The sequence below is a fragment of the Parus major genome, chromosome 1A (genome assembly GCF_001522545.3).
Source record: "Parus major isolate Abel chromosome 1A, Parus_major1.1, whole genome shotgun sequence".
Classification (NCBI taxonomy): Eukaryota; Metazoa; Chordata; class Aves; order Passeriformes; family Paridae; genus Parus; species Parus major.
The window spans coordinates 45,173,293-45,185,319 of NC_031773.1; the positions used below are offsets into that span (position 1 = coordinate 45,173,293).

The following is a 12,027-nucleotide window of genomic DNA, read 5'->3' on the forward strand; positions in this document are numbered from 1 at the left end:
AACTTGACCCTTCTATTGACACCCACAGCCCTTCAACAGGGGACTTAACTTCTACTCAGTGCTCTCTAAACTTTGCCTGGCCCTCACAGTGCTTAGTCACCCTGGGATCTTCTAGAATGGAATTCCTCTGATTAACTTTTTCTAAAAAGTTGTTTTAGGTGTATTATCTTTCCATCTGATTGAATTTCACTTTGTGCTAGTACCATGAGTGTAACAGTGGGAATATTTTGATTATCTTCCTAACGCTCCTCATTATTTTCGCTGCCCCTATTGTGTCACCATTTAGGAGACTATTTAAAAGTAACCAGTCCCAATCTTCACCATTCCTTCTCCCATAGAATTCTACCATTGCTTCACTTTTATTGTTCATCTGACCTACTTTAGCCTTTCTTTTATATTGCCTCAACATCCCTTTCAAATATTAATAAGCGCCAAAATTGTACTTTGGGTTTTTATGAAACCCAAAGAGCATCCTCTTGGGTACATCAGTTAATGGGAAAACCTTGTTGTGTACTGCTGACAGCATTTTGTCCCCTCTAGGTGTATGGTTGGCTACGTTAATGCCAGTTTATCAGTATTTCTGGTGTCTGACTTTGAAAATCGTTCAGAGCCAACATCAAATGGAAGTGAATTCTCTGGTTCACCATTAAAATATTGCAGGTAAGTTTCTGGTCAACATACTTCTCTGCTTTAGGACATTGAAATGGAGAAGCACCATAATAAATCTGGAGTTGAAGCTAATTTTTAGAAGTTAAAAATGGAAAGTTTTAACTATGCTGTTCAGGGTCATGGTCTTCTTGGTACTGCTTGGCTGTTACCTGCATGATTCCTTACTCAGATAAAAGAGAAGCAGAGAAGTTGGTGTCTGAAGGGTGCTCCTAATGCAGGATTTTTTATGGCATCATAGCTTGACTCAGACACAATCATCATGGATAAATGTGGTGTCAAAGGGCCAGTAATAAATGCCTGATTACTTAGGTGCCAGTGACACCCAATTGTGATGAAATTATATCAGAGGACATGCACAGGGAAGTCAAGGTTGCACAGGAGCAGCCACACTGAGGTATTTCACAGGTCTGACAGGGATAAACAGGCTCTGTCCTAAGCTGTCTTTACGTAACCTCAAATCCAGCATTTCCGAATTGCTGAATTGTTAATATGTTTACATTGTTTCTTACTGGTGTAATTATTAGTAATAATCATATACTTGTGGTTTGAATTCAAAGAAGATGAGCAGTTAATTATCTGCATGTCTTTGTCCTCAACAACAAATTGGAGAAATTGCAGTATGAGTAAAGTCTGTAATGGCATATTTGCACCTGAGTGATTTTAATGGCCAAAAACCTCAAGGATCTCAATAAAGGTCTTAAATGGTCTCAAACAAAAATACCAAACAAATACAGCTACCAGTTTTTAATTGGAATGTTACCATACAAGCATGAGACCTGGTAGTCCTTTAGCAGATACGCTTAGTCCCAATATTTTTCACTGTGAAGAATTAAAATATACTTTCATGAGTGCCTCAAAAGAACAAAAGATACTCTGTGATACCACAAAGGTCTGTGATACAGAAAAAATCAGTGATATTTGCATTACAATGTTTTATGAATAGGGGGAATTTTGAGTGGTATAGCATAATAAGTGGGGGGAGGGGTGGAATTAACGCTTTCATTTAACTTATATTTAGAACTGTTGTAATTTACTTGGAAGAAAGAGTATCCCAGTGTTGAATTCACCTGTAGAGCAGAACTACAGTGAAAATGTACATTCCATCCCACATTGATTACTATAGCATTATTTAATAATTTTTTGTCATTCTGACCATTCTCTTCCCCCCGCCTTTAATTCCTTTCTTCCCCAACTTCTTAGCATGAAGTTGCTGCTCCCTAAATCTGATGATAGAAATCCCACAATTAAAAAAAAAATAATAAAAAATTGTCTGCTCAATATCCCCTAAACAGCACACTTTTCAAATTGTGTGATAAATCTCCAAAAGAGATATATGCTCCTTTGGGAGACACCGAATTGCTATGTATATCTACTCTTGAAAGAAAATTAACATCTTTCTTTAGCTGAGCTTATCTCTCAGGTTCTTACCCACCTGCATTGGGCTAAAACATCAGTCATTTTAATTGCACTTCAAGACAGATATTGACAGGGAGGTAAAGAAATATTATCTTCTACTGTGTAATAGTGTAGGCATTTTTCCAGGAAGGCAGCTTGTCTGAACAATTTTAATTTTTTTCATGTGTAACAGTGGATTCCTAGCAAGGGAAAAAAAAAAGATATACTCTACTGGGACTTGGTCCAGGGATTTCTCTTTTTTGGGATGCTCAGAATATTGTAAAACATCCTAAACTATGAATTCAGAATGCTACTTACACAAGGAAAGATCATCTCAGTTTTAAGAACTTATTCTAGAAATACTGCAATTTCTGAGAGATTTGATGCTGACTAAGCTGTCAAGACAGTTTATTTCAGGATGTATAGCACCCTCTGCAATCTAAGAAGGTGAAGCCTCATGGAGAAATATGAATTATTATAGAGATTAAATAACTGTTTATTTCTTTTATGCATCTGCATTTTCATTAGTTTCTTAAAACTAACTTAGTGATCAGCCTGTATTATTTACTATGGTCTTTTCAATATTTTTTACAGTGCATTTTCTGTCCCATCTAGGAAACAGAGTAAGAAACAAACAATTTTTACACTACTTTTAAATAAGTATTATTTTAGAATTAACAAAATGCTAGTAAAAATGGACTCCAGAATGTGTGACTTAAACAGATTTATGGTTTGTAAATACAATCTTGGAGTATTCCTGGATCCAACTTTCCCAATAGATATCTACAGTTAAATTTTGGAGACCTAAAGTCTTTCAAGAAACACTCTGTGAGAAAAGACACTAGATCACTTTCTCACATGGTCCTCACCCTGTTGATATACCAAGAGGTGCAGTGCTGGATCTGCTGAAGTCAGGATGAGTCATGTTTTACACCAGGGATGGCCAACTAATTGATCAAGGGCCAGGTGGAGCCCATGGGGCATTTTTATATGGATTTTGGGAGAACTATCAGGCTGACAAAGCTGGGGACACTTATAGGTTTAAAATGTGCTTGAAGTGGGAATAAATCATCCCTTAAAAAAGCAGAGCATCCCATCCTTCTCCAGGCTCTGAGGAGATGCCTGAAAGGCACATGTCATGCTGCCAAGAAGATGTAGGGTCATAGCACCCACCATCCTGTGTGTTTGCTTCGGGAATTTTCTTCAGACAGACACTGGTTTGTGTCCTTTGTACCCAATTTCCATTAGCACTCCTGGAGTGCATTTTACCAGTGGGTTTCAGCTGAAAGTAAATCCATTTGCATGAAGAAAAGCATGGTAAGTGCAGGTGATCAGGAGTCCTGCTTCAAAAGCAGGTGCCTGACCTGCAATCAAACACTAGCACAGGCCCAGCCTTAGAAGCAAGCAGTATCAGGCTAACCTGTACAGTTTGAACTGAGCTCCTTTTTGGTGCAGAAAATGTATTGATCAAAAGAAGGTGAGTTTTGTGTTTGCCTTTGCCCAGGCAGCAGTGCAGAGCTTGCTAAGTACCCCTCTGTGCTTGTCTTTCAGGTACAGGGACTACCGAGACCCTCCTCACTCCCCAGTGCCGTACGGTTACACACTGCAGTTCTGGCACGTCTTAGCAGCGCGCTTGGCTTTCATCATTGTCTTTGAGGTCAGTGACCATTCAGGTGGCAGAACAAAGCCAAAAAGGAAACAAATTTCCCTCTGAAGCTTTGCATTGGGCTGATCTATGATGGCAGCTGCTGAGGTGTTTTTTGTCTTAGTTTCTTCTACTTATATTGTGCTTTGTATTCTCAGCTTTGTTTTCTGAACAGTCACAGCCATGTAGGTTCTCACAGAAAAGGGAATATAACACTGAAAACTATAGCAGTGACTTGCAAAGAGGAGGAAATAAATTAATCTTTTATTTACTTTCTGAGTAACTTGTCTAGGTTGGGAAGCCATATGCTGACTGTTGTGTAAGGGTAGGAGTGAAGGAACATGAGAAGAAATATTAAATCTGAGCAATGGAGAAACAGTGATAGTTAAAGTTACACTATTTACACATCTAGCTATTTTTCTTGTATGTTTTTTTTTATGCCTTTCATTCCTTCAGAATGATTGGCACCACAAAGATGATGACAATGAAAAGGATTCAATATCTTTGTCTACGTTCATAATATTAGTATTTACTGTCAGTACCTCAGATGTCTTTAAGGAAAACCAAAGGAGGTAATACCAACTTCATATGACTGGTATTCCCATGCTGATTTTGAAAAAGTGAGCTAGAAGAGTAGGAAAATAGCATGAGATGATTTACCAAAAAAAACCCCAAAAAACCTGAAGGCCTAATTTCAAGTGCCTGAATAGACCCACCATAATCCAGGAGCTCAATATCTCTCCAGCACAAGAAGTTTGAAATGCCTTTTACACTGTGAAGAAACCAAAGAAGCAACACATGATTTTAAAAGACTCTTCACTCAATCCTCTGCTCTGAATTCATAGCAACAGGGCATTCAACACAGAAATGGAAACTGTAGTCACCATACAGGCATATGGCATAATCTTGATGAGCACGTCTTGCATTCTGACTCACAGAACAGTGTAAATTCATTCTGAACTGAGCTTTCAATGCACCTCTTTGGATAACGCAGCAGAAGCATTTTCTAGATTATTTTTCTATTCTTTGTGGCTCAGCAGAAGGCTGAGGACTTCAGCAAATTCCCCATGATTGTAATTTTCATACCTTCCCAAGTGAAGGAATATGGCACTGCAGGTTGGGTGCTCTTCTTCCTTTACACTAGGTAACTTATTAGCAACTGGTTCCCAAGGAGATAATTTCTTCCGTCATCTGTTCCGACCTCAGGGAAACATTAAGGGAAAGAAAGAAAGATTTGATAGAGGCCTGCTGGGCTTAATGTCTTCTAGTTTCATAAGCTGTCAGGACTGAAGGTCAGGGTATGCTTCTCCAGAAAGGACTACAAGAATGGTTTTGGCAGGTCAGCCTAGGAATCTTAAAGACTGAAGGGAGTCTGGCCTCTCGATGCACACTTGACATAAAGGCAGTACAGCTTAGACATAAGGAGAAGCGAGGCAAGAAAAATGAGCCCTGTTCAAGTTTCAGTGTCCAGACAAATCTGTGACCAGCTGTGGAACAGCTTTTGGTGTCTGCCTGTTACCGGCACACCTGATTTGACTTTGCTTTATCTCAACCAAAGCCATAGGCTGGCTCATATTTGCCTCCCACAACATGAGCTACTCTGTTTATTGACACTGAAAACTGTCTCCTTAACTATATCTATGAAATCAGCAGAAACCACGACCTTTTTTTTTTGAAAACACCAATGGGTGTATTGTGAATGCTACAGTCCTTACAATAAATATTGCTCTAAGAGATAGAGGATTCAAGGTAGGTTTTTTCATAAATTAAGTAACTACCTAAGCTGAGACCCCTTTTTGGTACTCTGAGTGTGGTTTGTTTTGGAGCTTAACCTCCTTTGTCACCTCAAAAGGAATTATTTGTCCAGGTTAAACTCACAGAAGAGGCTTTTTTTCTCTTTTTAGGTTTGGCAAACAAACCCCAACAATTAGAGTATTGTGAGTATATTTATCGTGAGGGAAGAATACATGGAAAAGCATTTTACATTCTCTTTTCAGTGAAGGGTTTCTGAAGGGTTTTCTGAAGGGTTCTGCTTGAAGAAGAAGAAGAAATACCTTTATTTCCCCAATCTAGAATGTATGTCCTTTCTGAGGACTTTTCCATTTATATGTTCCTCCTTTCAAGTGAAGTGAGTAAATGTCCAAGCAGCATTTTTGTTCAAACAGAAAAGGACACTCAAGCAACCCTCAGGCATCAAACTTAAGCTGTGTCACACATAGAATAGAAAGTCCAAAGGATCAGTCAACCTGTATTTAATTGTGGTATTTGCTAAACAGGAATATATATCTTTGGATAAGAGACACAGTGTAAGAAAAAATGTTTAGATTTCATTTTATATAGATACATTACTACTTTTGTATAGATACATTACTTCAAATTTCCATGTGTTTATGGCAATAGGAAAGTGTTACATCATGTGAGCCTCCTCTTCCTGCCGAGCAGGAACTAATACCACTACTAATACCAGGCTCTGTCCAAACAACCTTACAGCAAATCATGACCTCTGGGCTTTGAACACACAGCTCATAGAACAGTTTTGAAGCCTTTTTTGAACCCACCTGCTCATAATTCCTGCTGTAACCCATACTCCACTGACTTTGGCTAGAGTTTTTGTGGGGGAAAAAACTTCATGGTTTGCTTTCTTAAAATTTAGTAATGGAAAACACAGCATCTATCTGCAAATTGGAAAGAGAAGGTTTTCAGAAGATATGAAAAGTACTTGTTTTCTTCTTGAGGTTTTAAATTTGTCATTCCTTTTTTTGTGTTCACAGCACCTTGTCTTTTGCATAAAGAATCTGATCTCCTACTTAATTCCAGATCTTCCAAAAGATCTGAGAGATAGAATGAGGCGAGAAAAGTATCTGATTCAGGAAATGATGTATGAAGCTGAACTAGAACGTCTGCAAAAAGAGCGGAAGGAAAGGAAAAAGAATGGAAAATCTTATCACAATGAGTGGCCATGACAGGATGAGGAAGAAACTGCTTAAAAGAAGAACTCTTGTTTATAAAAAAATCCTGGTTTTCTACAGCAGAAAGTGCACTGAAAGGAATAGTCAGTAATGCTGTGTGCACTTCGCGCATGTGTGCCCCTGTTCAAAAGGGTGGATTTTGTCATAAGCCTTTTGAAATTAGAGGTGTTTCCAAGGCTTAGTCTTCTCCAGAGCTGATGTCAACATGAGCACATCAGACCAATACTAAGTCACTGCACTCTTGCCAGGAAGCTCCAAGGCCCTGACTAAAACTCGAGGCCCTGAACTTCAAAGCAGTTATCCAACTTACAGTGCTTTACAGAACTTGGTGATCTTACGGCTCACTCTCATGAAGTTGCTACTTCACAAGCAGTGACTGCGCCTTGGCAACGTGGCAGTGTTTGTCCGTGTGTGTGGCCACCACCTGCAGCACGTGCATGGCAGCGTTGCTCTCTTCCACAGTGGACCCAATGCGTTAGTTTGCATTTGCCACCAGTTAAGGTCACATAGGTGGACCATTTCCATTACTCAACAACAATGAAGCATTATCTAGAAGGAAATGCATGATCACGAGTCTGATCAACTGCTCTAACAATGCTGAAAAATGTAGGCATCAGAAGTGCAGTGCAGACAGGTAGCCGAGCATCTAAATATGGCCAGAGTTATCTAGCTGTAGGGTCATTTATTTGGAAATGACACTGTGAAAAGTTGGTAATATATGTTAAAGATTTGAACAGTGCCTTTTCAGCTATAGGACTCTCTGGTGTCTGAAGGAATCAAATCAGGTTAGGGCATCTTGCCCAGGACTGCCCATGTATTTGTGTTGCCAGATCACATTGAGGCCTAGTCAGGAATTAGGGTGTACTTACACACATAACAGATGTCAGATGGTGTCTTAAAGACCTGTCTGCATAAGTAAAACAGACAGAAAAAAAGACAGATGAACAAGGTCAGCAGAATCAAACACCGTCATCCAGAATATCTACGCTTGTAGCACTTTCTGCATTCATCATTCCATTACCTATGAAGGGGTGGAGGGAAAAACCAAAACAACAGACATGAAACAGCTTGAAATCCTTAATGCTGAGCAATTCTACACAGGCTGCAAATTAGACTTGGGTGAAATAAGCCACTGTCAATATCCTTTAGCAAATTCCTTCGTACTGAGAAATTTAAAATTTCTGATTTAATTAAGAAATTAAAAAAATTCCAGACTATTAACCCAAAAGAGTGGACTCGTAGCTTTGAAGACATCATAACTGTTGGATGGACAACATGAATCAAAATACTGAGTGTTGTGAAAGCTCTTCTATCAGTTGTTTCCAAAAGTTATTCTGGAAGCAATTTGATAGAAGGAGTAGAATTCGCCCTTCTGGACAGATCACACAATGCAAGCTTCTATGGATGGATACCTCAAGCTCCACATGCCACAGGACTATTTGCACCATGACAAATATCACCAAATTAGAGTAAAGAGAGGGATGAAAGAAAATGTGAGCACCCTCCTCTCTGTAGACACTGCCTGCCTACACAAAAAAACAAGGAATCTCCTTCAGTAGCAACCCACTATCCCACCTGAAGAGGATAAAGGACACAGCAGTTCCCTTTTATCAGCTGTTCCTGACCCAAGCCTGAAAGTCCCATGAGACAACATGAGCACTGAAGGAATTTTAGGATTAGTCTTTTCTGTGTTGGCTCAGTGCCAAACTGAGTGGGGAGCACCACTAGGAGTTGTGGGGTAAATTCCTGATTAATGGGGAAGTGAACTTGTTCATCTTTGCTTCTGCTTACAGCAGCTGTGGACACATCCCATGGGACAGTGGGAAATAGGAGTGTTTCTATCTCTGTAAATAGGGGTGGGGATCAGGCAATGTTGACCTCCAATACACACATGCCAGATGGGTTAGTATTTACCATCCACCACCTACAGTTGCAGCCTGGCGACTTTGGGGCAGGATCTCTGGGCAAAATTATATTCAGACCAAATTCTCATGAATAACTGGATTATTTTGGATACCCTCTGTTTAATGTCTAAGCCAACAAATGACCAGAGCTTAGAAACTGCTAAGTAGTAAAGTGAGACATGAGCCATGCATAAAATCAGTGTCACCCATATGAGCAAAATGGACCTTTGCAAATCCCTGCAGTAAGATGCTGCTTTGTCAATTTAGGTCTCAGTAACTTCTGAGAACTGAACTGAAACAGAGTAGAATAGAAACTAATTTCCACTCCAGAGAAACCACTGCAATAAAATGTGCCAAAACAAATAACACACAGCAGAAATGCAATAGATAATAATTGTTTTTGAGAGTAGTTTTCAAGATAGCTCCATTATGATGAATTTTCCTGACAACACATTGCTGGAAGTTGTGTCTTTCTCTGCTCTAAATGACACCACAGGTTGGCTGCTTGCCAAGCTTGTGCTCAGTATGATGCTGCAAGGGGCTCTGACCTCCATGGCAGACCCTGAGTATATCTCTGTCTAGAGCTTGACCAGTCAACCTGTCAAAGTTTCTCTGCTGCTGGTCTGATGAATAGATTTCCCTGGAGTCCTTCAGAGCTACATAGCAGAACACTCAGGAAAGATGTCCCCTTTTTCTTGATTAGAAAAATAAAATATAAATAATAGTATAATAATAAATAGAATTTTAATAGTCTCTAGAGAACTAATTTATGCCATTCTCTTCCTGATCTGATGATGGGTTTTGTTTAGATCTCCATGTGACAGTCCTGTATGTTGTTTACTTATTCCAGCTCCACAAGAGCACTACCTTCAAGGGAATGAGAAAGAAATGCAACCTCAATGCATGGCACAGACATTTTATATAGCAAGCAGGACAGCACACAACAGAGGATTTACTGTGAAATCATCTTGCAATCAGCATAGAATTGCTCTCTGTAGGCCATTCTTGACAGCAGCATGTACTTCATGAGCAGTTACACACCAGTTTTTAAAACCAAGGGAAAAAAAGTATATTGGGACTGTTTTTCAGCCCGTTTGTTAAGTTTTTTGCATTCTGTCCCATGCTGGTTTTACAGATCTTAGAATAAAAATGTAAATGAACAACCTGGATACTCTGACAAAAGAAAAATCTAGGATTAGAACATCGTCTACATTCAAGCCACCAAATACTATGACAGAAACCGTGTTTACAAATCAGTTCTTTTTTATTTTAAATCTTTCTGAGGGGAGTTACATTATTTACCATATATATTATATATATATATATATATAAAGTATATAGAGAGATTGTTTATTTGTAAATAGAAAAATTCTATGGAGAAGAATGTCAAGTTTTCACACTTTAAAAAACAATCATCAACATAAAGCCATGTTTAATGCTTGTATAATGTGATGTAATAAACTTTAAAAATAAATTATGCACATGAAATATTTACTGCTTGTAATTCATGTGTTTCTTCCTGTTTACCTTATTTGTTCAGCAAGCAAACTGACCAGTCAGATAGAAGTAAAATTTAAATACAGACCAAAAAGAGACAAAATCTTTTGCTGTTTTCTCTCTGTGGTTGTGTATTCACAGAGTCACATGTTGTTACTGCTGTGGGTTTTTTTTAGGGCTGGAATTTTTTAGTGTTTTTATTTAAACAGGTTCCTAATTGTTTTGTTTCATGACCCTGCGAGATGCTGCCTGTAATTTGGACACTGTGGAGTGCTCCCACTCCTGTGAAATGAATGAGTTTTGAGCATCCCACATTTCTTAATCAGGTGAGCTTTTAGCTGGGAGAGATGAAGGATCAGGGAGCAGGACTATGGTGGAGAGTTCAAGAATTATCTTGCTTTTACACAGACAAGGAAGGCCTTGGCTTAGCGTTCAGTTAGCAGAGGACAGTAGACTTCCCAGAGAATATATTATTGAAAATCAGTGAATTGTTTTAATTAATGAAGCAAATTAAGAAGAATATAGAAAAAAATAAAGCCAAAAGAGTTACTTTATAGCTCTGCAGCAGTCACAGGCAGTTAGATAGCAAGAAATGGGATAGTTGCAGAGGTCACCTGCAAAGAGTAAGGGTGTCTGTCTCTAAACTGCTTACAGCAAGATATACTTCCCAGTGAAAACCCATCTTGATGTTATGATTGTGGACCAATAAATATTTCACTTTCACTTCATACCATACTTTCACTTCATATAAACCTTTACTCCAAACCATAATTTGGGTTAAATGACTGCTCAGTGCTTAAATAGTGACTTCAGCAATAAAGGTGAGGTAAGATGGTAATTTACACATTTCCTCTGTTTTAAACAACTAAGTGAATTCAAAGCTCGGAGGAGAAAACTACATTTTTTAAGTATGATAACCAGGAAGATCAGTCTTCATGAACAAAGCAGGTAGAAGTTACAGATGATCTAAGACAGTCTAAGGTAGCATCAACTACAGCACAGTAATTTCAGCAGAGTGATGCAGAAAGGACATGCTGATGCTGTATCACACAGCAGTGACCAGTCACCCTCTGGAGAAGCACATCCTTATGGGAATTCAGCATTTGGATTGGGAGGGCTGTAGCCATAGCAGCAAGCACACAGCTCAAGGGCTTGCTGCAGGCTTCTGTTCTGTGTTACAGTTTACTCTCTCACAAAGCATGGGTATGCAGAGGCACACCAGTCCACTTCAGCGCGCTGAGCAGCGTGGAGATAGCAGTACTTACCCTCTTCCAGATATGTGGGCTGAAAGTATCTGCTAAGTATGAATTATTATATTCCAAGGCTGAAGAAGTATTCCATAGCACAGAATGCAGTATCTGCTTCTGGGTCATGAAGACAAAGCACAAGAGTAAATGAGCTGCACTTACCTTCTGAGACATGAGAAGCACAGCCAGCTGATTCAGTCAATGAGCTAATTGTCTCAGAGTAACTCAGTCCCAAAACAGAGATATTCCTGTCCTGAATCCTAGAAGACTTTATTCAGGATGCTATTGTTTGACTCAGATCTTAGATATAGGGACACAAGACCTAACTCATGGGATCTATCCCACTTGATCATATCGCTTCCACACAGTGGCTTCTTCAGGCACTGACCTGAACCTGCAGCAGAGGAGAGTGAGAAAAGGGGCTGGACCTAAACTCTCCACTGAATAATGCAAAAAAGTGCTTCAGGAGGCATGGATGAAACCTGCCTCCATCACATAGTTTTTTGCTCTGGATTAGCCAATAGAGTCATGGCCTTGGTGGCACCCACCAGTGTCTGGTTGGCCTGTTCTCCTGTCTGATCCTTGGAGTCCATTTTTTCACCTTTGTTTTCTGATCTTAATAGTTCATCTTATGCAGTAGATCATCAAGTGCCCTCAGTCACAAGGGCACAGAAAAAAATTGATTTAGATGCTACAGGGCT

At 39.3% G+C, this 12,027-nt stretch overlaps 1 protein-coding gene across 7 annotated transcripts in view; it reads left to right on the top strand.

Moving 5' to 3' along the window:
- Window positions 1–10,074, top strand: part of ANO4 (anoctamin 4) — a 169,891-nt gene extending 159,817 nt beyond the window's left edge. For all 7 annotated transcript variants that reach the window (XM_033514332.1, XM_033514334.1, XM_015627778.3 and 4 more), the window contains 3 exons: window positions 541–660; window positions 3,616–3,721; window positions 6,481–10,074. In XM_033514332.1, the coding sequence (XP_033370223.1) occupies window positions 541–660; window positions 3,616–3,721; window positions 6,481–6,672 (418 nt within the window). In that variant the 3' untranslated portion in view covers window positions 6,673–10,074. The remainder of the gene's footprint in view (window positions 1–540; window positions 661–3,615; window positions 3,722–6,480) is intronic.
- Window positions 10,075–12,027: the final 1,953 nt, after the last annotated feature.